The sequence below is a fragment of the Pagrus pagrus genome (assembly GCF_965226575.1).
Source record: "Pagrus pagrus genome assembly, chromosome: 2".
Taxonomy (NCBI): Eukaryota; Metazoa; Chordata; class Actinopteri; order Spariformes; family Sparidae; genus Pagrus; species Pagrus pagrus.
This window is the reverse complement of record NC_140186.1, coordinates 19,207,698-19,234,265: the sequence shown is the minus strand read 5'-3', so window position 1 is coordinate 19,234,265 and position 26,568 is coordinate 19,207,698. Positions and strand designations below refer to the sequence as shown.

The 26,568-nt window shown below is 43.0% G+C and overlaps 1 protein-coding gene and 1 long non-coding RNA gene across 7 annotated transcripts in view; one reads left to right on the top strand and one right to left on the bottom strand.

The window, feature by feature from the left end:
* The window catches only part of tnrc6c2 (trinucleotide repeat containing adaptor 6C2), an 88,715-nt gene that overhangs the window by 19,071 nt on the left and 43,076 nt on the right, over positions 1–26,568 (top strand). For 3 of the 6 annotated variants that reach the window (XM_084382898.1, XM_084382897.1, XM_084382896.1), the window contains exons 1-3: positions 13,667–14,474; positions 25,680–25,780; positions 26,108–26,129. In XM_084382898.1, coding sequence (XP_084239024.1) covers positions 25,718–25,780; positions 26,108–26,129 — 85 coding nt within the window. In that variant the 5' untranslated portion in view covers positions 13,667–14,474; positions 25,680–25,717. Of the gene's footprint in view, positions 1–13,665; positions 14,475–25,679; positions 25,781–26,107; positions 26,130–26,568 lie in introns of those variants that run through there. The other 3 variants (XM_084382895.1, XM_084382893.1, XM_084382894.1) reach the window with 2 other exon arrangements.
* LOC311274925 lies at positions 1,654–13,837 on the bottom strand. The gene is made up of 3 exons (XR_014624799.1): positions 13,748–13,837; positions 13,499–13,658; positions 1,654–1,867 (listed from the first exon to the last, which is right to left on the bottom strand). It is a non-coding gene; the product is annotated as an uncharacterized lncRNA (long non-coding RNA).

Below are 26,568 nucleotides of genomic sequence, written 5' to 3'. Positions count from 1 at the left end.
AGAGAGGGAAAACATATTGCTTAGTCGTATAGCAACTGTGGGACAATATGCCCGAGCTGACGTTTATGACTGTTTAGATAGCCATAACCACAGCAGGTGGTGATGGTAATAATGCTGTGTTGACATAAGCACAGGTGGGAATATGTCAGCGTTGCGTAGCCACCACCAAATTGCCACTTCTATTGTTGAGTAATTAATGCTTAATTAGGACGCTTGCTTCAATCAGCGGCGGGATCGTTAAGAGGGGTGTCGCGCGCGCCGTAAACAAATGTTACCTTTACGAATGCAAATTGAGCTGTTGTGTTTTTTCCTGTGCCCTCTTTTTGTCCTTGTGCCACCAAGCGTAAGGCGTGAGCGCACCGAGGCATCCATCTTGAGCTGGATGTGGGTGCTAAAGGATTGAACAGGGGGTACAAGGTTTCTCTCGTGCTGCTTTGCACCGTTGCTGTTTTGCCTCTTTGTTTCTCTTTTTTCTTTCCGAGGCAGCTCCGATTGTGGTTTATTATGTGCTGTGGGTTGTTATTTGGAGATAGATCCCCCCCATGCCACTGTGCTGTCACACTCCAACCTATGTGGAGGGAGGCTGGGAGGGGCGAGGAGGGTTGGATGGGGTGGGGAGGTACAGTCATTGGAGAAGGGGTTGTGTGTGTGTGTGTGTGTGTATTGGCGGGGTAAAGCTTAGCTGGGGGAGGAGAGCCGGGGAGAAGAGTAGAGCATGCAGCGTGCAGCTGGAAGAGGCAGAGATGAGCGGAGGCGTGAAATTGGCACTGCACCGTCCACCACCCACAGCCCCCACCTCAATCTCAACCCATCGCCCGCTTGCCCCCTCCGCTCCGTTCCACCGAGGAAGGGACCATGTCTGACTGACTGTGTGTGCGTCTGTGTGTCTGTCTGAGCTACATATGACACTTGGCGGTTCTGTTTGCCCCGCCAAAGTGATGCATTCTCTCACTCCCTCCCCTTATATATGCCTAACACACCCACCCACCCACACACACACGAGCACACTTCACCCCACCCTCCCCGTCCCTCCTATGGAGTGGTCATAACTCACCTTAATTGTATTTCGTAGGTGGCACTCAGACGTAGAGTGCATAGTGAAATGTGGCTGAGACCGTGAGAGAGCAGTAATGGGAGTGAGGGCAAGGTGCTGGAAGGAGGGAAACGGTCGACCTATTGGCCCCTGAAAACACACATTATGCATTTAGGGTGCACACACACACGCCTTCACACACGCACACAGACAGGCTCACCGTGGGCGAGTATAACAACACACGTGAAAAAACACTAATGTGGGCACGTGAGCATTTAAGATGGCACACGCACAATATGCAACCTCTAAAAGTCAAAAAGCATGCGCCCACTGCACATACATGTACGCAAATTATAAGTTGTTTAGTGATTGCTTCCCTTCTCCTTTATCCAGCCTCTTCATGAGCAGTGTGTGTGTGTGTGTGTGTGTGTGTGTGTGTGTGTGTGTGTGTGTGTGTGTGTGTGTGTGTATGTTGGGGACCTTGACATGTCCCAGTCTGGACTACATAGAACTCTATACACAATAAAAATGCTAATTAAAATGTTTGCTCCTTACATGCATTTATACTGCCAAGATGATTTCAGACATATTCACAGTCATACTTTCAAACGACCGCCTTTTCATCCCGAACAACCCTGTTAATCAGTGTCATAGTAAATGAGAGGCCTGGGGTGTGAGGTTGCGGGGGCATGATAAGCTCATCTGGCCATTGAGAAGGTTTTCTCTGCTGCTGTGTTGACTGGTCCCAGGTAATTAAAGCAGCAGTCACAACTGTGTCGTCCAGTCCCCCGCGAGTCCTCCATTGTCAGTCCATTAGCAACTAACCTGGGCAACCTGCATTCGGGGAGACACACACCAAAGAAAGCCAGTATGACGCTAATCAACTGTGTTGGGAGTCTATTGAAGGAGTTATAATGTGGTATTTATCTGAACATGTCCGAGGCAGGAGGGTGAAAAGGGATGGTACAAAACAAGATGTGCAAAGGACACAATACTTGAACTGTCCATCATCCAGTTTGTTGAAGCAAACAAATCGTAAACTGCTTGCACCCAACCCAATCATATGGAGCTTTTTACCCTCTATTTGCTCATTGTTTTGGTGTGTTGTCATATGTAATAGTGGATAGTATAGGCGATTGTGTTCATCATAATTAATGTTTGCAATGAAGTCCACAAACGAAGGAGGTTGCTTACTTTTATAATGTCGACTTCTCCATTTAAACTTAGTTGACTTATTATTTCAGTTTTCTGTTGCAATTTGGTTCAAGCAACACGTCCTTGGTTACATTTAGGATTAAGATTTGGGTTTAAAATAGACCCTTTCACAATGTTAACCACGTTTGTTTGAGAGGCTAACTTCTCCCATGTGTGTATTTTTCGGAGTTACAAAGCTATGACATCACAAAAACGTGATTGGTCAGTTCAAATAATGGTCCTGGATTAACATTATGATGTTGAATCATGTCTAACAAGATAGCTATAATGACTTTACGAGATTATAGTATGTCAGGATTGTGTATTAGTTTGTTTTGGAGTTCAGCACCTCTTTAAGTTTTCTGCCCTTTTTCTTCACTTTTTATTACTGGAAGATTTTCTGAGGAGTTTGTTAGAGGAGGACATTATTGGTGTAAAGTATAGTATTCAGTTTCTTCAGTTCTAACTTGAACCTTTATTTTTAAATGTGTAGCAGCAGGAAACACAACAACACAAACTGCAGGCGAAAGTCATTTTAAGCAAATTGATTTTTTGTTTTAAAAAATGTTGTTTGCCATTCATCTTTTCACATCTTAAGCCTAAATAGAACTCACTAATTAACATTTCCATCCAACATTTCTGCGATTTTTAAGAAAATTAATAGAGAAAAAATACCTTATAAGTGTTTTCAGGTTTTCTTATGTGCAAATACAGTGTGTGTCATAAAAAAAGGTGGATGAAAACATATCACATTGTCCCCCGCAAGTTTTCCATTTACCATTTGGACTGATGGGGGGTGGGGGGGGGTGGCCAAAGTGTTAAGCGTGCTTCTGTCAGACATGGACTAGTAATGAGAAGCCAATTGACTTTCCACTGCAGCCTTCAGCGGCCAAGAAAAAAGCGAGCAAACCTCTCCATTGTTATCTCTTCCTCCTCCTCTTTCATCCCTCCCTCGATGGTCAAAAGAAGGAAGGTAATTCCAGCCAGGTCGTACTTCACACCTTCAATTTGTCTTTTGCTGCTCCCATCCCTGCCCTCCCTCCTCCATCACCCCCCCACCCCCTTTCCTTTACATGTCCCCGTCTCTCCATCTATCTCTCTGTCTCTCTCTGTCACTCGCCCTCTCTCTCCCGTCTGCTTGTCTCTCCCTCTCTCTCTCTCTCTTTCCCCCTCTCCTGGTGCAAGGTGATGGAGGCGGGTGTGTGTGGGTCTCGGAGAGCACGCCTCAGGGATTATACAGCCCGCTCGCATGAAAGATTCATGATGCTCGGGAGCGTGTGTGTGTGTGTATGTGTGTCCCTCCCACTCAGGCGCTGACTGGAAAAAGGGAACAGGGAGAGACGGAGAAAAAAGGAAAGAGGGTGGGGGGATGGCGGGTACAGAGTGTGAGACAAATTGACAGAGCACAGTAGGGCTAACTCTCCAGCCTGCGATTACACCATTGGCTTCTTTGCACACATTTTCAGACGCCATCTTGTTTAGGCCTGCCTTACAAAAATGACCAACGACAAAAGTTTGCAACTGAAATGTGTATATCGTCCTAGAAAGTTGAGGATTTGAAAGAAAGATGACGATTTGGTGATAAGCTGTAGAGGTCTTTTCGGCCCAAACCATAATGATGCTGTGGAAAAACACCTGACATGCATAAACTTTTTTTAAAAACACACTCAATCGAAAGAGGACCTGAGAATAGGAAGACACATTCCCAATTGCTGTCAATCCGATCAGACCTGAATAGAGAAGCAACATCTACACTGGAAGCAGAATGATGTGCCATCGATTAAAGCCCAGCAAGTCAAAAAAGCATAAATACCTATAATAATAATAATCATTAAGAAACTAAGTCCGAACTTTTTTTGTTGCAAGAACTTGCACCAACAATTAACATTTTATATCCATCTGCGCAATTGATAGAATATAATAACTGTCTTTTTGTGAATCACAATCTTGTCATGTAAAGCAACATTATGTAGAAATTGACTTTTTGTGCAATTTGGCGCCCCCCACAGTTTCTGAGTGCAACACCACTGTCATAGATACAAATCCCAGGTCTGTAACAATTTGTCAGACATAAAGTAGGTGCTGACTACAAACAACTTATTAGGTCATAACAATGTTATGTGTTGAAAACTTGTATGTTGAAGTAAACATGTATGTAACGATCCTACCCTCTCACTGAAGTTACATAGTGCAGAAACAAGTGATGGGGGGTGGGGCAGAGTGGCTGAGACAGAGACACCCTATTACAATACACTGTACCATTAAAATTATTTTGAAGCTGATATTTTAAGGTAAAAAAGTGACATAATATTGCACTAATAGCAAAAAATCTATAATCTATAATTTAGACCTGGTCCAACAGAAAAGAGTGGACCGATGAACACCTACGATACGATACCATGTGATACCATGCGATACCATACGGTCATGGTCATGGCCATATTTTATGTCATATATCACACAGAAACCTCAAATTCAAATCTAGTTAGCAGAACACTGATTTTGCTTTAGCAACAGGATAGACTATTAATGAAGAATTCTTCAGTCTGTTGCATTGAAAAGGGGGGACTCTCTGAGGTGTTATTCTCAGTTCAGAACATGCAAGTATCTGATACTCTAATACTTTTATAAAGTACAAATTAGCAATAGTGCAGCTGCCATTAAGTGCAAATGCACACAATGAACTGACCTGTTTAAATCCAACCTTGAGCTACTTGTTCTTGAACTAAGTGCCTGAATAAGAGCCTGTGTTGTAGTGATACATACACAGTTTCAACACTTATCAGAACACATTGGTTTGTAATACTATTAAGCCACCAGAAAACACCTGCCAGAGCCTGACATAAAAGAGGAGGCTGTAATGTTTGTCTCGACACAGCTTAACACACACAAAATACACATGCTTGCTGTCCCTCTAGGTTAATTGGTTTCTTGTGCCGTCACATCCTCACTATGATGATACAGCAAAAATAACAGGTTTTAAAATGGTTCACAGTCGGAAAGGCTGTATATCACCAATACACAAGTCTAATAAATGATATTGAAGAAGGATGGTACACTTTAAAACTCCCTCTGTCCTTAAGTCCCCCCACCTCTCTCTCTCTCTCTCTCTCTCTCTCTCTCTCTCTGTATGTAACTCCCTTCTTGCCAGGAAGAACTGGCTGGCACAATAAGTGGCTTCTCAGCCAGAGGAAGTGTGTCGCTGCCAAGTGTCTATTGGTGTAAGACAACTCTATTCATGTGCCTTCACCTTGGCAGTCTGTCTGTGAACAGAGGGGAGGGAAGGAAAAGTGGTGGTGTTTGTGGTTCGTGGCATGTGTGTGAGTGTTTGTGTGTGTGTAATGTGTATGTGTTTATCTAAACCTCACTGGGTGCTCTAATAGCCCCTTGCAGGCCTGCACCCCCCCTTTCTCTCTCCAGCATCTTCAAACACATTCCATTATTGCCTCTTTTGATTGCATTTCAGATTAGAGAGCGCCGGTAGGAAAGCGAGCAAGGGAGTCAGGTAGACAGGGACAGAGGGAGAACGAGATGGATGAGGATGAGCGATAGAGGGAACATAGGAGGAGAGGAAGGGCAGATGAAGGGGAGAGACGAAAAGACAGGCAGACAGACAGACAGAGGATGAGAGAGGGAGTTTAAATGAGGGACAGACAGAGAGGAAAAGAGGAAACAGAAAAAAAACGGAGAGAAAGAGCCTCTGGGGGCGCATATTATACGGCCGTTACCCCCCTCCAGTGTGGCAGCGAATGGGAGAGGCTGAGTACCCACTATTCCAGTGACCTTGGAGGTCAGTTGGAGGAAAGCAGCATTAATCAAACTGACGCCCAGGCTGAGGCGGATGATAGCAGGCAGCAATGCTCAAAACAACCCTCCCACCCCCACCCATCAACACCACCACCAGCAGCCCCTCCAACCTTCCTCACATACACATCTACCTCCCTCTACATTTATTTGCATTCCTCCTCTGCCTTCCTATATTTTCTCTTTCTCTTTCTGTTCACATATCACCCTCTTTTTTCCTCTCCTTCTTTCCGTCTCTTTCCTCTTTTTTCCCCATCATCCACCTCCCTCCTTCCTCCTCTTTGTATGCCCTAAACCCTCTCCGGATCCCCTGCTACAAACAGTGAATTAACCCATCTCCACCCTGTGTTAATGGACTTCTAAATATCAGCCCTTGCCTGTGGATATGCCACCAACATTTACATTGGATGTGGGATTGAGTTAGTTGCCTTCTGGCCACTCGCAGACACGTATATATCGACTTGCTTGTTTTGCTCTCTGCGTTGGTGCATATTCTGTGGAAATGTGCTGGTGAGGAGGCAGATTCAGGGGTTTGTTTCAATGCATGTGTGCATGTAATGAATGTACGGAGGTATGTGGAAAAAATGACATGCAGTGCCACACCTCTGATGTTGGCCTACTCATGTGGCCTTTTCTCTAATGTCAAACACGCATGTAAATGCAGAAGCATCGTTATTGTACAACATTGCACAGTTTTTTTAGTATGAAGTAATTCATTTTAAAGGGCACCAGGCTTTAAAAAGCAGTCTACTGGTCTAGCATTGCACTCCTAGCACTGTCTGACTCATTATGGACAGTTTAAAAACAAATGATCAAAGTCGACACAGCGGAACCAGAGATATCACCTCTTTTATTCCACGCATTCTTCTTCCTTTTCACGACCTGGCACCTTCATTACCCACAATGCAAGTAAGCCACTAAGTGACACCACTGAAGGCAGTTTATCAGATTACATGCAGCTTCCTCTGGAGCCACAAATGGCTTTATTCTATTTTTTCACATATGCAGTAGTGCTCCCCAAGACCTGTAAGCATACTTTAATGTGTAAAAGTGTTGAAGTTACCCTTTAAATCATTTTGTCCCTTTTTTAAAAAAAAAAACAGTTAATAAAAGTTCTTGCTGTGGTAAGCTGATATTTAGCAGCAGTGCATCCGTCTGTCCTGTTCCTACAGTTTTGGGACACATACAGCTACAACAGGACTACCCTGACCCAAATATATCGCTTTAACTGCCCACGAGGCAATGCCAGACAGCCAGCCAGTGAAAAATAAAGTCAACAAGCAAGTCTGCACATGTGGTAGTTCTGTGTGTCAGTCAGTACAATCCAATCAATACACCCAGGGCCCTTACTGAATAAGGTGTGTATATGAGAGAGAGAGAGAGAGAAAGGGAGTGTGTGTGTTTGGGTTGGGGGTGGTTATAGGAGGCTGGGTTAATCTGCGACCGCTCGTCTGCGCTGATGATAGTATTGATCTGGTGAAGATCATGTGAAGGTCAGGATATGTTGTCTCTGTTTGGACCGCCTTGATCTTAATACACTGTGTGTCCTTTCACTGCAGGTATATAACAGCTGATGCGACTTAATTTCTAATAGAAACATCAAATATAAAAGCGGAAGGGCTATAAAGAGCAAAGCGGCAGATGGAAAAATTAATCCCTGGCTTCAGGTTTTACAAGTAAGAGTTTAGAGGTGGGGTTGACAATATGTTCTGAGTGATAGGCAAGTAGAACAACTCATACGTGGCATTATTATAATCAGTTTCCATAGTAAATAGAGGACTGAGGCAGAAAAGTGGATCCTGTGATGTTAGCAATTTTTGATTGACACCTCCACCACCTTCCCTCTCTGTGGGTCATTATCATCATTTCAGAATGATGAAACAGAAACTAGGCTTGTTAGCACTTAATTATTCATTTGAATCCATAAAGGCAATCAATTAAGCTTAAGTGTGCAATAAATCTGATTAACCAGTCAGTTCCCAAAACACCATAAAATCCACGCAGGTCTTATACCCTTGTAATGAGTTTGCAAGTAGGGAGGGGGAAGGGGCTAATAAGTGAGGGTGCTCACCCACAAACACACACACATATGCACACACCCCGCAATACAAACCACTGTTGTGGTTGATGCTTTTTTCCTTTTTTTTTTTAGGAGGAGGGTGGGTGATAATTTAACGTATTAGCTATTGGGGATGAAAGATAAGCAGGGCTTAATGTATGCTAATATTAAGGTCTGCAGCCTGTAACAAAATAAAGCAAGGTCATCAGGAAAAGGCGCACTTGTAATTAATAGATGAATTCATTACAAAAACAATGACTCAGTTCAGAAACACTCATTAACAAGATAAGGTATTTGAAATGAAAATAGACACATTAATGTGTTGACAATGAGAGCCACTGGATTCAACCTTGAATTGCTGTTAATGCCGTGTGTGTGTGTGTGTGTGTGTGTGTGTGTGTGTATGTGTGTATGTGTGTGTGTGTGTTTGATTGGGCATCTGCCGGCCTCTTTTTCCGCCACCGCTGTATCATTCCTCATTATTCTCTGACACACACGCTCTGCTTTCCTCCCTCTCTTACAGCCTTCTCCTCTCCCTCCCTCTCCTCTCTCTCTCGCTGGCCTTTACCTGCTCGCTGGCCTCAGGGGAAATTACCACAGCTCAGAAACGCTGTCCTACTGCACTGCAACGCTCCGCTCTGCCCTGCCTCCCTCCACCCATACAGCACACACATATGGACACAGGCAAATACACACACACATGCACTCACACACAAGCATGCATGCACGCACACAAAAACACCCCCACATGAACACAGAGGTTGTACAACCCCTTCCCCACCCCTAGAAATGCTCCTTTACCAGCCGCTGCATAGACTGTTTCTTCTTGCTATTGTCCTTCCCCCATAATATATTATGTACTAGAGAGGCACAGCAGTATATGGAGGATTATGAGCATTTTGTGGTCAAGGTCTGCACTGTATTTGTATGCAAGAACTAGTCTAATCTGTGTGCTTTTATGAACAGCATACAAATGCACCCATGTTTGTATGTACATGTATGCATGTGTTTTAGTGCAGGGGAGTGCGAGTGTGCATATATTTCCCTACGAAACGGCTTTTATGTGTCAGACCTCTTCTGTTCAGGGTAATTCACTCTTTAGTCTTAATGAAAGTTAATGAAAAGGATCCCTCCTCCTCTTCTGGACTTCGATGCCTTCAGCTACTCGCAGTCTGTCTTATCTCCCATTGCAATGCTGCAGACCTTGGAGATGAGCAATGAGCAACTCGGCAGGGTTTTGCCACTCTTTCGCTATTATTTAATGGTTAGGCACTTCAATCACATTGCTAATCAGAGTGAGAAAAACTCACAATGAATGTTTCAGCTCCATCGCGCACAGCCACCACTTGCAAATTTTGCCTTGAAGTAGCAGGACTGGGAGACTTGCTGCGCAACAGTCTCCTTTTATGTGCAGTTAGGAGATGGTTTCATTCGGCTCCTTCCTCTGTCAGAATTATCATCATGACGGTCCTTTTGCATATGTCAAGTCATGCCTTTGGAAATGTCACTTTGTGCGAAGCAGCAGTAGCTCGCTGTCTGCATTTTGATTACTCACATGCATAAAGTCCAGACTGTGGAGGAGGATTGAGTATTCATAATCAATACTCAAATACTGACACCCCCAACCCATCAGTCATTCTGCATCACACAGCACAACTATAAATGTCTTCTTTCACGAATGCAGCGTCTGGGGAATGAGGATTTAAAACCGAGATCTGCTTTTGTACTCAGTGCTGTCACGAGATGTTTGGCTGTGCCTCAGATCATGTTTGTTTGGTTAATTCCACGAGATTAAATGTTAAGATGATGCATTTGAAGAGGGGCTTTGTATCGTAGAGGAAGGCAAAAAATAGATTTTGAGCGCAAAAAATTCATTTGATGATCCTATAAATTCAGCTGGTCTGTCATAAACTATGGAATATGTTTTGACTAGTAAAGCAAAAAAAAAAGCCTGTTGGGATTCTTTTTATGTAATTTGTCTGCTGATGTGTCTGCCTTTTATGAATGTGTGTGATTATTAATGATTCTGGATGGAGATACTTTCTCCCATGGGAAACATGTTTAAATGATAAAATGTAGCCACGGAGCACGTGCATTAAATATGCATGTAGCCACGTAACACGCAAGTGTGTTTATGTGTATTTGTGACGTGACTGTAAAGTGAGTGTGCGTATGGCAGGCATAAAAATCAGTGGTTTGGTGTATGCACGTGCATTCTTGTGTGAATTTGTGCATGTGTGCGTGTAAGTCTGGCAGACTCCGGCGGCAGGCTTGAAATTAAAACCTTATGCGGAACGCGGCTCATGATTGGACTGGAATTAAAACAAAAGGCAGAAGAGCATACTGGAAAAAAATGGAGAGGAGAGGAGAGGAGAGGAGAGGAGAGGAGAGGAGAGGAGAGGTGTATTGTCTGAGAGGGGAAGGAGTGAGCGATCGCCTCTGCTGCAGTCCTACAGCTCGTGTCTGGGCTGCTTCTTATCAGGATGTCAGACGGACCTTTCCCATTGGCTCGCTTCTGTCAGCAGTCTGCTCAAATGTGAAAGCAATTGGGGAAATTGGTGGAGTCAAAGAAACATCTCAGAGTCATCTAAGAGGAATAGCTTCCATGAGCCGGAGAGTGGATGTGCACGAGGAAAGCTCATATACACATAAATACATGTGCACGCCTGCACACACAGACACACTTATGCTCGCTCTGCCCTTTTTCTTCACACACACACACACACACACACCTTAGTAGTGCTTGCCTTTGATGGCTGAGATCATGTCAAACCACTATCATTATTCCAAGTCGCAGTCATCCATTGTGGTGCATAGATTTCCATCTCCATCTTTGATAACTCATGTGCGTCTACATGAAGGAGACTTAAGCTACGAGTAGTGTAGCCACTTTAGTTTGCATGGTGTAACAGATCACTGGATTGATGCTTCAAGTAGGCACTTTCAATTAACTCTGTGACAATATGTGTACATAGAACACAGTTTATTTTGGTGGCATTAATGAACAGCAAAACAGTTTAACAGTCTGTGATCAACAATGAACTACATATCCCTTAAGGCGTTTCTGTAGGCATTCCTCTCTGCTCTCACCTCCCTTAACCCTGAGTACGGAACATCTGCTTTCTCCATTCAGTTGGAGCATGCTATTTTAATAGCTCTGGGCATCTTGCCTTGAAAAGGAGGAAAAAAAAGCTTTTGGCCGGGGGCCCCTGGCTTTCTCATTAGCAGTCTCTCCCAGTGATGTATAGGAGGCCAGAGCTTTGCTGAGAGAGTTCTCACTGGTCAGCCTTCGCCTTTGTGGACCGCAGCCTTGACCTGTTCCCACCTCACAGTGTGTGTGTGGCTGTGTGTTTGTCTGTGCACGGAGCGGTCATTTCCATGAGAAAGAAGTGGAGAGAATGGACAGGGGCCACATTTTCTTTTTCTCCGAGACGGCTGCAGACACGGTACAGGGGGGCACAAGGGCGACCTCATCCATCATGGTGAGAATAGCCTGGAATTATCGGCCAGTGTTTCTGGACATCATGTGATCAAGAGATTCTTGACAAAGGTCATCTAGGGTAGAGAAACTTGCGGTGGGCCCTTTAAGAGACATTTGAGTCGGCTAAATAAAGTTCATGGTGCAAGTTCCAAATTTATTTTATGACTAATCTATTTATGTGCTCTTTTGCACTATTTTAGTCATGAGTCACATGAAGTATGGTTCATATTTCTACACTGCAAGTATTATTATCTATATCACGAGGAGCCAGTAGAGAAAGTAACTAAGTACATTTGTTTGAGTACAGTTATGAGGTACTTGTACCTTACTTGCGGATTTCCATTTTCTGCTATTTCATACGGCTAATTCACAACAATTCACTAGAAAATATTGTACATTTTACTTTTCTACATTTTGTTAAGTAGATGTAGTTACAAGTTACTTTGAAGGTCAAGATTAAAATACAAAGCATACCAACAGGTCATAAAATATGCATTACTGTAGATTAAAATACCAAAAAAATACCAAAAGATTTCAAATTGTTAAAAATGTGCTTTACTTCAACCACACAGAACATTAAAATGCTGCTTACATGTTGGTGCATCAGTAATAAAATCAGTAATAATGTATAATAACACTCAGAGAAGCAAATGACTTGAAGTACTTAAACTGGCAATTGACAAGTTCTTTGCTTTAATGTATCATTAGGAAGTAAATAAGAGAATAATAATACAATCAGTGTTTAGATGGGTTCCCTATAAACCTTTTTTTCACCATGCTTTTTTTAATCTGCAACCAGCAACTTAATCTACTTGGAAAATGAAGGCTAACTGGTGATCCACTCAGTCTTAACCACTGAGTTACATCATTGGAGGCAATTTATCAGTTTACATGCATCTTCCTCTCAAGCCACAAACGGCTTTATACTACATTTTTCACGTATGTAGTAGTACTCAGCAAGACCTGTAAACACACTTTATGTGTAAAACTGGTGCACACACTCTTTTTATATCAAGGTATTGCAACTTTACCCACTTAAAGCTGCAGTAAAGTATTTATTTTTACCATTTGAGGCAAACGCAACAAGCTGCAAACACAGAATTGCCTGATATGTCTGAAAATGATGCTGATGAGGAGTAAGAGTGACCATAAAACCAAAAAAAAATGAGTTGAAAGATGCTAAACAGCTCTGTAGAACTGAAGCAAGCTGCACAGTCGGCTGATAATTCTCTACGCATTGTCATAACAACCGAAGCCATTAATATTATATATAGTTCTTTGTCATTTGTTCAGTTGTTAATATTAGAACCTGACTGATATATCAGTTGGCCAATATTGGCCTATTACAGATATATCTGTATCTGCATATATGTTACCCAATAAACACCAATATGAAACTTATTGTTTTAAGAGATAATAATGCAGTAAGGGATGATTTAAATTATTAAATTCCCTATAAAGTTTACGATTTCAGTGCACTGGTGTCATTTTAGATTACACTTAGTTTATTATTGAACTGTAAAATCCTGCCTTCATTAATATCTACGTCACAAGGGTTTGATTACCACAGTTGAGGGTTCATAGCAAAATCACCTGTCATCACCTTCTATTGTATCGGCATTGGCCTCAAAAATCAAGTGTTGTTTAGGCTCTAGTTGTTAATAGTCTCAATGATAGAGCAGCTTACAGTAAAGGCTCTAAATAAAGTCTAAAGAGCATGATATTTCATATGTGTACTAGACAGTATTCATTTTATACTTGGTAGCCTATTTAACAGCTTTTTTCGAGCATATTGCTTTGACAACGTTACAGTGTGGTTCATGTTTTGCTGTCTTTACAATATCATCCATCCTCCTAAAATCTGTAACAGCCTCACATTTGTTTCTTTTTGAAGCACAAAGTATTAGCTGCATACTTCAGCAATTACCTTGGAAATATGAGCTCCAGCCTGACCATCCTCTGTGGAGGTTTGGAGAACAGAACGGGGGCGTGGGGGCGGGCCGGAGGGCGGTGGGCGGAGTTAGCGTCCGCTGCTTTGGTTGGTCGGGAGTGACGTACCTGGAGCCACTTCCTGGTCTGAGTGCTCTCTGGGAGGAGGAGAGGGAGACTGCAGTGTTGTTAGTTTGAACAAAATGGCTGCGAGACCACTGTCAACGAGAGCTCACTGAACGCCTACCATGACTGTCCGCTCCGCTGTCTGGATCCACACAGAATGTATTTCCCCGGAGTCGTTTCTCACTTTGCATTCGCGGTAGCCAGCCCGTCGCTAGTCGTCCAGCTGGCGACCTAAACAAAAAAAAACAAACAAAAAAATTTCTTTTGCACTTTAAAACAAGTTGGCTGGCTGACTGGCTGGCCGTCTTGCTCTGATACGCGAGAACTCATCGGCGATTGTTTTTACCGAAAACTGCCCGTTTTCTCTCCTGACGGTCGACGACGTACAACGCCAACCAGCGCTATCGTTAGCTTACATATTTTAGCTGCTTTTAAAAGTCATTTTATTCGTGTCCGTTTTTTCCCTTTTTTTTGTTTTTGTTGTTAGTGGTGCTTCATTCGCCTCCCCGCCCCCCATTATATCGTGACGTTTTAACAAACTGTTTTTCGACGAGTGTAATTTTACGGCATATTTTTTTATGTCTCTTTTTGCTCAAAGCATTTAATTACCATACTTGCTGTGTGTATATCTGGCTGAGTAGCCGTTGTTTACCTCGGTATCTTGTCACAGAGCTGCTTCAGCGGCAGTCGGCTTATCTGCCAAGTCTGACTTTAACTGCGACTGAAATCTCTGCTCCATCTCTTTACGGGTAACTTTAGAAAAGACATCGGAGAATGCTTTTCTGCATCTTTTTTTCTGCCATGCACCGACTCTTCACTGAAAGCTGCCAAAGCTGTGTTAACGCAAGGTGAGTTTCAAATCACTAGCGTTTTTCTATTTTGATAAATTCATGAATGTCATTGCTGATCGGTGTTTTGGAAAGAGCGAGAGAAAAGTGGACCGAAGCTTGCTGTGATGTCGAATAAATAAGTAAAATACCTAACAGTATGGTAACATTATGTTTCATAGCATCAACTTATGTATCTGTGATATATCTATATAAGCAACGCCAAGTCCGATATAATCAAAACACCCATTAACGATTATCTGTGCTCATTTGTGGTGCCACAATGTTTATATTCATGTCCTTAGAAATTATTTTAAAGTCAAACACATTTGTCTGGCTGGTGAGCACCCAAACACCCAAAGGATTTTCGAGGGGAGTCCCCCTGCAAAATTAGAAATCTGTTTTATGTGACGCTTGATTGGTTGATTTCATCAAAGGTAATCTCCCATGTGCTACCTTCAGACATTCATCATAAGGTTGAATTTGATCTGTGTTTATCTGAATGGGCTTGCTGTTGAAAATGTTGGGAACTTTTGTGTTATATCATCGCTCCTTCATGATTGGCTGAGTGGACTGGAACACACTCTGTACATGTGAGCGCGTAGTGTGATGGTTTCTCGAACTGACTGAAGAGAAGTGCCTTGCCTTTTCCAATGTTTTTCGTTGTTATATGACAATGGTGTGCCAATAGGTGCTATCTATTGGTGGATCATTGATAGGGTAGAACTGTATATATATTGAAAGCATAGTTACACTTATGTTGGATGTTTTGTTTTCTGGCCGTAGTTCTCAGTGTGACAGAGGCGCAGTCTTACATTTATCCACATTTTTCATTTGTCACTCCTCTTAAGTCTTTGGTTCATTCTGGAGCAGTATCACAGCACATATCTTGCACACTATTGTACATTCCTCTACACTGATTCCAAGTACATTATTAAACATAGCCGTCCTGTCTCCCGTCCCTGCTTTCCTCCACCCCCCGGCTCGATGAGAAAGCCGGGGATTCTGATTGAACTGTCGCCTTCCATTGCATCCCCCCTTCCTGCATCTTGTCCCCAGGCACTGGAGTATAGCTTTTAATATCTCCTCCATGTCTTAATTGAAGTACATAATTTCCCGTTCAATTTCAAACCCCCTTTTTCCTTCCCCCCTCTCTGACATCTCTGTCACCACAGTCTTATCTCTATCGTCACACACCAGTGAGGTGATGAAATGAAAAATGCGCGTGAGCGGCAATGGCACACATACATGTGCACATTTGCAGTCGGATGGGGAGACTGTTCAAGAAATTATTTGTGTGTGTGCGGTACATACACGTTCGCATGTGCGCCTTTTGTGCCTGTGGCATGTCTTGGAATGTTGTCGCACATGTCATGTGTTGATGTTGTGTGTTAGAGTCTGAATAAGCCAGTGAAAACACACGTGGGGATGCCTGTCGTTTTTGCCATGGGAGTGTTTGTGACCATTTATGTTGAGCTCAAAGGCCTGGCAGTTGGTTAATTCCTTGCAGTTGTTAATCAGGTAGCGAGCTGCCTCCTGCAAGCCCTAGACACCCCAGCTGACTCACAGACGCACACACACAGAGCCCTCTTCTTACCCGGGGTCAAGGGTCCTCCCGTATGCACGCCCATCTTTCCACAAGGCTGAAGAGCACGCAGTAAGGGGGTAGGCTGTGAAAAGATGTTGCAGGGGCCTGCTGGTGTGTATATGAAACCAGTGAATGGGGAGAAAGGAAAGACCTAAAACCTTGTAAGAGGAGGAAGAAGCAAGTCTGCTTGTTTTCTTAAATACCTTACAGTTAGGCTTACCCTTCCCAGACACAGCTGCACCATAGCTACCACTGCGACCGCAGCAGGTGGCTCATCTGGAGGGCACTAGGGCAAATTGGGGGTGTCTATGAGCGTTAGGTTACCGGCATTGGAGTCACCCACGAACAAGAAATAGTATACAATGTAGTTGTAAGCCTTGCTTCTCTTTTTTTTAAATCTTCTTACAAATGTTCAATCCAAGGAGTATAAAGGGAATACTTGTTTTTATTATTTTTGGTTCTAAGACAAAGCTCTGATAATTTACGGAGAACATGGATCAATCAAACCATGCCAACATCTGCAAATCTGGACACATAAATTGCAGAACTCAAAATTATCTCAGCCTTGACGTGTATAATTGGTTCCTTCCCAGTGCGAAAAGACCCAAAGTGAGAGATTCAGTCTCTCACTGGGGCCCAGACTCAATGAATTGTATTACTACTTTTGCCATTTTGGCAGCGCTCTAGCAGGAAACCCATAACCCATATTGGCTCTGGATCCAACCAGGCTGTAGGCTGTTGGCATCAAGACATTGTTTTGATTCGATTGTATTGTAACAAAGCCATGAGGACAAACCCTGGCAGCACCTCCCATCTGCAGCCCCTTATCGGAGAATGGGCAGGGTCATTTGTTTAAAAGGAAACCCAAAGCTCACTTCCCCTCGTCTGACCCTTTACAGACAAAACACAAGCACTAGTCCGGTCCCCAGGTTGCTGTCATTAGCCTGGTTTACAAATGTAACTTGTCCTGTGTCACTGCATCTGACATGGACATTTCTTTGGTTCTTCTGTTTTGAATTTTTATTTCTGTTCGGCAGTAAGTCTTGAGATTTCAACCAAACAAAAAGTTACTTCTATCCCTCGTCAGACGTTTTCTGTTTGCCCCAGGAAATCCCACTTAGTCGTGCTTTTGAAAAGTGGCTTGTGTTTTCTATCCCTTTCCCCCCGTCATTGACCTTAGCCCAGGCCTGACCGTGGTAGTTACTGAGCCCGTGATTATGAGGCTTTTCAAACAACTGGCACAGTTCTCCCGATAGATAACACGCTTAACACTGCCGCAGGGTGCTGCACCAGTAGGGAGGCGTTGACAGTAGAATCAGCTGGATTCAATCAGAGGCTGCCAAAAGCCATTACCCTCTTCCTCTCCTCTATGGGTGGCTATTTGGAAGGTATATGGGGCAGTGTAAGGACTTGCCAGACGGTTGTGTTGGGTGAGGCCATTGTACTAAAGCAGGAGTGTTTGTGTATATTGAGAGATAGCATGGGGGGAGTGTGGTGTATATTGACCATGATGTTGAGAGTAGTAGAGATTGGTAACCAGGAAGGCAGAAATTCTTGGATGAACATCATCCTGAAAACAAACGGTAACAATCAGTCATTTTCACTTCCAAGTGTCCAGACTGACTTTGACATTTACAAGTTGACTGTCAGAGGTGTGTTGTGATTTGATTTGATTTGATTTGATTTGATTTGATTTTTTTTAGTATATCTATGACTGAGCTGTACAAGATTGGTCAAGTCTACATTAGATAATGTCTCAAGAAAACCAGTGTTCCAGTTGAGGTGACTGGGCTCTACATGGTTCACCACAGGTCTGACACTGATCTGCTTTGTTATGTGAAAGTGATCTCATGTTATGATAGTCATAATCTTATCTTGTAGTGCTCCAAGCTGTAAATTTAACATTTCCTGATTGCAAGTTTGTAAGAGTGTAAGCTGCACTCACTTTTTATATGGTGCCATACTTTGTCATTTTTCAGAGGAGGGTTTGAAGTAAAGTTTTGGTCCTGTTTGGAGGGCAGCCACCAGGTATTAGCTTGTGACCAATGGTCCTCCTGTTCTTTATTACAGTGCTTATGCATGTTAGAGGTATAGGAGAGTTATAACCGAAGAGTCCTATGGGTGTTGAGGGGGGAGTTAGGGCTCTGTGTGACCCCCTCCTTCTTGTCCATCTTGTGTGCCAATAGAGGGGGCAGGGGCTTAGGGGGCCCCACCAGGGGTAAGCCGGGCCGGGATGGAAGCAGGAGGGTGGGGGAGGCGAAGCTCAAACCGGCGAGCTGCTGCCTGTGAGTCTTGGCAGGGGTCCAGGGGAATGTTCAATGTGCCGAGTTTCAGGGGGGGGTGCCTCCTTTCCTCCCTCTGCTCCATGTCGGCTAATTGGAGAGACGTGAAGAGAAGGAGAGGGGCATCACATGGAAGCTGACAGAGAATATGCAGGACATCCAACCCTACAGTGTTCTCTTTTTCCTGCTCCAAACCAGCATTAGACAGCCATACTCATTATGTAAAAGGACTTAGGCCCTACAGCACTTCCAAAGCTCTCAGTTGAGGCTATGTAAATAGCACTAGTATGCACTGCCTTGTCCCTATGCTAGGGCCATGGCTTAAGCTAGTCAGCTCAGGTCATTTGTTTGCTGTGCGGACTGTTTTGTCACCTTAATATCAACTTGAGCGCAGTCAATGAAGTTCAAGTGTTTACTTTTACTGTGTGTGTATTTTGTTAGTGAACTACGTTTGATGAAGCAGAACTGCTAAAAATGATCAACAGAACATTTCTTGTGATGTTTGAGTTGTGACCCAGTTGAATTACAAAATAGAATTTCTCATGGGCAGATTAAGTTTTAACAACAGAGTTTGGCAGAGCCTAATTTATATTAATTAAGGCTCTGTGTATCTGAGGATAGCTAAGAATTGGGGCAAGTAAGCTGTTAGCCCAACACATCACATTGTGCCTTCTCAACTAATGTTTTGGTACTGAAATGGCTGTAGTAATGTTGTAGTATTCTCAGCATTAAGAACTATGTTATGGTTATTGTTGAGGAATATCTGCAGGATGTAACTGAAGTTATTGAGGGTGTAGGGTGACAGAGGCTTTTTCTCAATAGTTGAATAAAACAAAAGTAGTCCGGTTTTACTACTGTAGATAGAAACTAGTTCATGCTACCTTTCAGATTCTCTGCTTTTTCTTGTCTTCTATTCGGACCCCCTTAGATCAGAGCGGATTTAGTCTAAACTAATCACAGCACTTATTTTTCTGTCTGTCTTTTAGGGTCTATGTCATTGCTTTCACTGTTGGCCAGGCAATTGTTGACTGACATTTTGTGTGGCGGACTATGTCAAAGTAACCTTCACGGGAGTAAAGCCAAGCTTCTTTGCTCATTTGTCCTATCATGCATCGTGTGTGTAGGTATCCGTCCTTTGATTTAGTTTGGCTCTTCTGGTCTTGACAGTTTGATGGATGCTGTGCAGCAATTGAAACAAAAGTTAGAGACCATTCTCAGATCCTGCTTATGTCTAACTCCTCCCAAACATCCGTTCAGGGATGCATAAAAGCTAACAGTTGCACTGAGTTGTGAGCACCGTTTCCTGAACAACAAAATACGATCGATGCATTTTTCATCTTTTTTTCTTTTTATACAAATGCATTCTGTGGCTGTGGCATAAAGCCTAAGTAATGACTGCCAGTCTACAGTTAGAGGTGCTCAGTGTTGGCCTATGGTATCAAGTTTGCAGTGCTCCTGCTTAAGGTTAATCATCAGAGGTTAGCTATTGTTTTAATGCAAATAGAACTTCTTAACTATCCAGACCTTCAGACAGGGATTCACCTCACAGCATCTAAGCTGCCACGCACCCACACACATTAAAACAACTAGGCGAAATATGCAGGCATATGCAGAAAATGCACAACCACATATTCTCATGAACACAAAGCATTCACAAGCAAAGACAAACGCACACACCAACACACTCGACTTGACAGCTTCTTCTTGAATTCAATAAGCTTTAGCTGTGGTGCTGGCAGGGAGCAGGCCTGCTTGGTCTTGTGCATTGTGCTGTTTTCCTATTTAATGAGCTGCCATCGTGTTAAAGTTTCATATCGACTTGGCAGAGGAAGCAGCCAAGACACTGAGAGCTAATTTTCTGGAGGCAAACCTCAAAGCTGTTATTTATAGCTCGAGTCTGATTCGCATGCTATCTGATTCTTTGACTTTCTTTCTCCACCTTGCGTCCCCCTTCATCACCGCTCTCCACCCACCCATTCGCCCTCAGTCTAGGTCCCCCCCCCCCCGGCCCCCGCCGTCTACCAGTTCCAACAACCATGAATATTTCTGACACAGTTCATGGAGCAAGTCCAGTCTCATAGCTATAAAGTGTGCTGTGTATTTTCACAAGCCACTCTCTCCACCTGCTGAAAGCAAAGCTGGTATGCACAGAATGCTTGCAAGCTCAGCGGCCAGAGAGACTGTTAGTGTGACAGAGCCATGGAAACACCCACCAACAGCAACATTGTTATTACTGCTTATCAACTGTGGAATTTACAGGCTTGTTTTCCTCGTGCTGTTCAGGTCGAGTAAACACAGGCGCAAGCCCACAGACAATTGTGAAGGGTAGTCGGTCTGTAGCAGGATTTGAGGAACTGTTCCCCAGGTGAGGGCTGTCCATGATAATATTCCATGTAATAATGCTCGAGAGCCCTGTGGCTCCTCTAATGCCACAGGAATGGGTGTCTTGCTGAATAGTAATGTTGGCGGAGAGTGAATTTACCACATTCTGTGGCCACAACCTTACCATATTGCTGTTTTTGCCGAGAGAGGAAAGTCCTCTTCTTCTTTCTCCTCCCTCCTCTCCCCCTCCTTTGTGATTGGTGTGTTGTGTCTGCGGTTGATCCGACAGTCGTTCAGAACACGTGAAGCTGCATGTTTTCCTTGCAGCTCTTTCCCTTTGAGTTTCTTTTTCGTTGTTTCCCTCCTTTTGTCTTTACATGCTCTTTCTTCTCCCCTTCTCCTTATTCAATCACCCTTGCATGCTTTCCCCCCTCACCCCTTGGTTTCTCCGTGCATCTCTTGATACAAGCGATCAAGGTGCATGGATATTTCAGTGTCTCTTTCTCCCATTCCCTGTCTCTCCTTGTCTGCCAGCCTCAATAGTGCTGCGTTCATATTTTTTTTTAACTCCCCCATTTCTCCAGTGAGGATTCTTTCTGTCTTTTCCCTCTTCTAGCGTAGTCTCTTCTTTCTCTCCGTGCCCTGTCTGGTTCTCCGGCGGCTGTCGTTCTTAATTGGTGTTTCTCCACGTCTGCTTTCATCCTCTGCTTGTTTTTTCCTTTCCTCTCATCCCCCCCATCCTCATCTTTCCTTCTCCTCCTCCCACCTCCCTCTCCTCCGCATCCCTGGCGGAAAAAGACAGGCATCAGACAGACTGCCTCCTGCCTGTGCACATCAAGCTTCCCTGTGTGTTTCTGTGTGTCTGGATTTATGTGTGTTGTGAGTTTCTAGCCCTTTTCATTCCTGTACGGTGTATTCCTGTTGTCATGACTCCTTCTCTATAGCTTAGCCCTATAGTCTCAGGATATGCAGCACAGGAAGAGAGGATACTGCCTCACTGTGCGATTTCCCAGCGGCCCCATTTTTGAGACTTGGGATGTTTTCCTACTCAACCTTGTATTCATAAGTGAAGCCACTAAGTCAATGTAGGATCACCGGATAGGTTAAGCTTTAAGATGGAAGAAGTCAGTCACTCACATGCTGTTTTTCCTGTAGAATTGCTTTTTAAATGTGAGGGGTTGTTGGTCATTTTTGCTCTCAAGACCCTGGCTTCTCTTTGTGCCTATTCTAGCATCAGATCCAGTAGAGATTTGCATGCATGTTATATTACTGAGACTTGGATGAGAAAATGAATGTAATGTTTTAAATATCTATTCATCCAATACAAAAGGTGCTTATCCTAGTTTAGCTAGGGTGAGTGAAAAGGCTAGCTTAGCCCTGGCAGTCCATTCCAATAAATTAAAGCTATTAACGTGTTATATGTGCATATCAAATATATATAGATATTGAATACATATATATAGCTTTGGATCATACAACATGTGAATAAAAAGGAAGCATAATTGTTTTAACTTATTTTTTCTTTTTAAGGCTAGCCATTAGCCAATAGGGCAAGAGGTAAAGAATCACTGGCTCATTTACTGGCTGCATTATGCCAGCTAAGGTGATCTAAGCCCCTTTAATATTGGAGGAGACTGAATGACACACTGTGGCCATGTAGGTCAGTAACCTCAAAACAGGACATAGTTTGCCTAATTGCAGTGTCATACTGCCAGCGCGGGTAAACCTGATGCTGGGAGGCAGCACAGAGACACCACAGGGTCAGTGCTGAGGAGGTGCTGGTGTCAGCAGTACTCAGTGAGAGAGGGAGAGAGACAAGGAGAGGCAGGTAAGTGTATATGTGGGAGCAACAGAGGTCAGGAGGGAAGCTAACTTTGGCAGTAACTACGTCAGCTCAAAAGACAACTGTCCACTCTCACATTTCACATAACAACTGTTCAATCAGATTGCCTCCAGCATTACAGTACAAAAACAAAAATACTGTTTAACTGCAAGTTTTCCAGGAAATTAGATTTGTACTCCCATTTTGGATTTCCCCAGTCATCTGTTTTTATATAGTTAAAATACGTTCAATGCTATCAAATGTGAATATTGCATTGTTTTACACATGTGGTATTGGAAAAAGTATCTAAGCATCGAATTACATGGTCAGCCCTCGTAGAGCAGCTCCGTCTTGAGCAGCTAATGGTGAACGAAAAATCCAGCACACAGCCAGTTTTTCCCCCTTTCTCTGCTTGCATGCTGTCGCTGTCTTCCAAGCACCAACCCTTCCAGTCCTCTGTTTCCTTGTACATGGTATTTTAGTGTTGAGTAGGTTTAGGAAGAGGTTCATTGCAGTTGGTAGCTGTGTGTTACAATACATGATAGATGGCTCGGGGGAGGCTTGACAGGCTCAAATAGCGGAAAAGAATGACTGACAAATAAACTACTGCACATATACTGCATATACTGCATATAATTATCTGAATGCTCACAAGCATCCGCACATAATTTGAACTCCTATTTATTACCTGAGGGCTGCTTTCCCCTAGCTGCTGAGATAGCACAATGACACACACACACAGACTCCTTAATATGAAAAATAGGACTGTGTGAATGCAAGGGAGAAGGAGGGAGAGAGAGAGAGCATTAGAGAGCAATGATAGGCGGAACAGGGAATGAAGAAGAGAAAATCCAGATAGAGGAAAATAACATGATGTAGGACTATCTCCTTTCTTTCATTTTACCCTGCTGTCTTGGCCACTTGCCTGGTAGTCCTCCCAAGCGTTTGGCTCTAAACTAACTGTTGACAGCAGTTTTTAATGACTCTCTTCCTCCATCTCTCTCTCTCTGCCCATCAGTAAGTCTGTCTAACCCTTGACTACTTTCCGTTTCTCCCATACTGTCATAGAGATATTACCACACCATCAGACAGTCTCTGCGAGGCTTCTCCAGTCTGTTTGATTGACAGCCCCCTTCCCCCTGCCAGTGGGCAGCACAGCAGGGGGCGGGCCTTGCATTAATCTGCTGTTATGAGCGTTATGATTCATTCATACTTCCAGATTTTGATTCATATCCAAGGCCCTGTGTAGGCACATTTTATATGCTGTGTTTGGTTTACTTGTTAGGGACAGTACACATTAATCAACATTAGGGTAAACTACTCATTTTCATTATTGATTAACCCTTGAATTAGCTTTTTTTTTTTTTTTTCAATTATCCAACTAAGGGTTTGATCTTTAAAGTGTCAGAAAATAATAAAACATGTCCATTACATTTCTCCAAGCTCAAGGGAGATGCCTTGAATTCACTTGTTGTTTTCTTAAAATACAAAGATATTAACTTCATTGTTATAAAAGACAGAAAAAAGGACATTCTCACTTTTGAGAAGCCCAAACCAGCAAATGTTTGACATCTTTTGCTTGATTAATTTCTTTTTAATGATACATTTTCAGACCACATTGTAATATCATCATTTAACTATAAACAACTGATAAAACGAGACTGAGAGAAAATTCCATTGTTCATAGTAACATGGACAGCTAAGAAACTTGGAGTCTATCCAGTTCACAGAGATGAAGCACAATTGCTTTTGTACAAGGCAGACACGCATGTGTATGTGTTTGTTTGTGTGCAGTAGGGGTGTTCCTAATGACTAATAATTTCCCTGGCGTTTTACACTGAGGTTCAAACTTAGACTTTTCCACTCTAACAGTAAGACAACAATCAGAAAACAGTCAAAACTAAGCACAATGTAAACCATAAGGTTAAACATTGTCTGGAAGAGTAATGCATATATAAAAGAATTAGAAATATTAAAAAATATATTATAGAAGAGGTTGGTTGTGAAACCTCTTACATCCATGAGTGAACCATGTTGTTGACATTAGTAGCTGATGCTCATATTTTTTTATAAGTATCATTTTGACTATGAAGACATTTCGGTGCTAATTGTCGCAATAAGTTTAACCGACAAGTATTTCTGGTGCTGTCTAGAGAGTGACAAAATGTTATTGACTGGTCGTCTAGTCAAGTCGAGCACGTCCCTAGTGTGTATACATGTACTTTTATCAGGACGGCCAGCAAAAAAGAGCCAGGCCATTATTTTAGACTGACATAGTTATGATTGAATCTCTTTCCACATTTTAGAGAGTTCCATCATTGATTTGACATGACATGGTGCTGTATTATAGATTAGTTTCCATTGCACTCAGTGAAGACTAAATACACACACATTCTGCCCTTATGGCCCAAGTCATGCTTCTAATAGTTTCCAGGAGCTGTCACTAAAGCTGAGCCAAAGGAAATACAGGCTGAACTGAAGCACTTAGTTTCCCTGGCCCTCGGGCTAGCTATCTAGCTAGTTTGACTCACGCCCACTGGAAACAGATCTTTTATAAAAACGGCTTCATGTCTTGCTCTGTAAGGATGTTGGCCTTTGCGTCGACTTCCTTTCGGTCCCTTTTAATCCTTTTTTTTTTTACTTTCATGCTGTTTCCTGCTGTCTTTAAACCAGCCCTTTTACTTTGGCCTTCAGTCTTACTGTTGACTCTTTCTCTTTCCCTCTGTCTAAATCTCTCACATTTATAAATGTACCTTTTTTTTGTTTCATTTCTTTTTTCATTTTCCTTTTTCCCTTTTTGCACCCACCCACCACCTCCACCCCTTCCTCTTTTCCTTTTCAGTTTTGACCATAAGGGAAAGTGTTCCTCTGAACTGCCTGATGTGATTTTTATTTGAAGTGATGATTGTGGATGGAAGAGGTTTTCCAGACACTGAGTGCACTTTGGCTCTGACTCTGACTTACACATGGATCAAAAGGAAGGGGTTGAGAGTTTATATGCGCATTGTGCGAGTGTCTGTTTGCAAACATTATCGTGCACATTCTTTGGTGCACTTGGTGGACAAGATGAATATGCCTCGATAGTGTGTGATGCACACGGGTCCACATAATTGTAATAATAAAAAAGTGAAGGACACGTAAGCATTTAAGCTGGATCCTAGTTCTTTTCCTTCATGCTTCACTCATTACTCTTTCCCTTTGTTGTTGGACAGCTGAGAGAAGCTAGCGACAGAAGAAAGAGAACCATTTGATGGAAGAAAAGAAAAAGAAAAAACAAGAAGAAAAGACCAAGACGGACGTCGCTCAGAAAAAGGTGAAAATGAGGCACATGTTCACACAACTTACCTATTAAAGAAGCTGTGCATATCTATTTTGTGTCTGCTAGCAGGAGTTAAGTTGGCACTGTGAGTGTGAGCTATACAGTAGACCTTCAATCTTTTCTAATCAATGGCTTTACATGAAATCAATAGCTTTTGGCATTTTTATGCAGAAAACTTCCGGTGAACTAACAACTCAAGTTGCCATTAAATGGAAACAAATGGTTTGAGAAGGCACACTATTTGCCATTCTGAATGATCGTTAAACATCAACCTCCCTGTATTAAGTTTCTAAGTTCTTTTCCCTCTCTCTTTTCCTGCAGGCTGCTGATCAGAAACCCAAAGGTGAGTGTCATGATCAAGTAAACTGCACCCCCTCATCTGCCTCATTTTCCAAAACTGCATTCCAACCACTGATTATACATTAATCAGCTCTGATTAACACACACTGACCCAGAAAAGGAATACACACACACACACACACAAACATATATTATACACGCATTATACACACAAAGCATTTAGCGTTCTTGTACCCAGATGGACACACACAGTTTGCACATGCATGCACAATTGTGCCGTTTCACTCTCTGTCTCTCAGACACATACACATGGGCACACAGGCTGCAGAGCGAATACTGTGGAGTGTAATGCAGAGTGATGCAGAGTGACGCCCAGTACGCTCGCAGCACCAGGCAGTGAAGCATGAGGGCACCCAGACAGCACACTGAGTGTGATGTGGGCAGGGGGATGGGGGATCGAGGAAGGGAGGGTAGTACTGAAA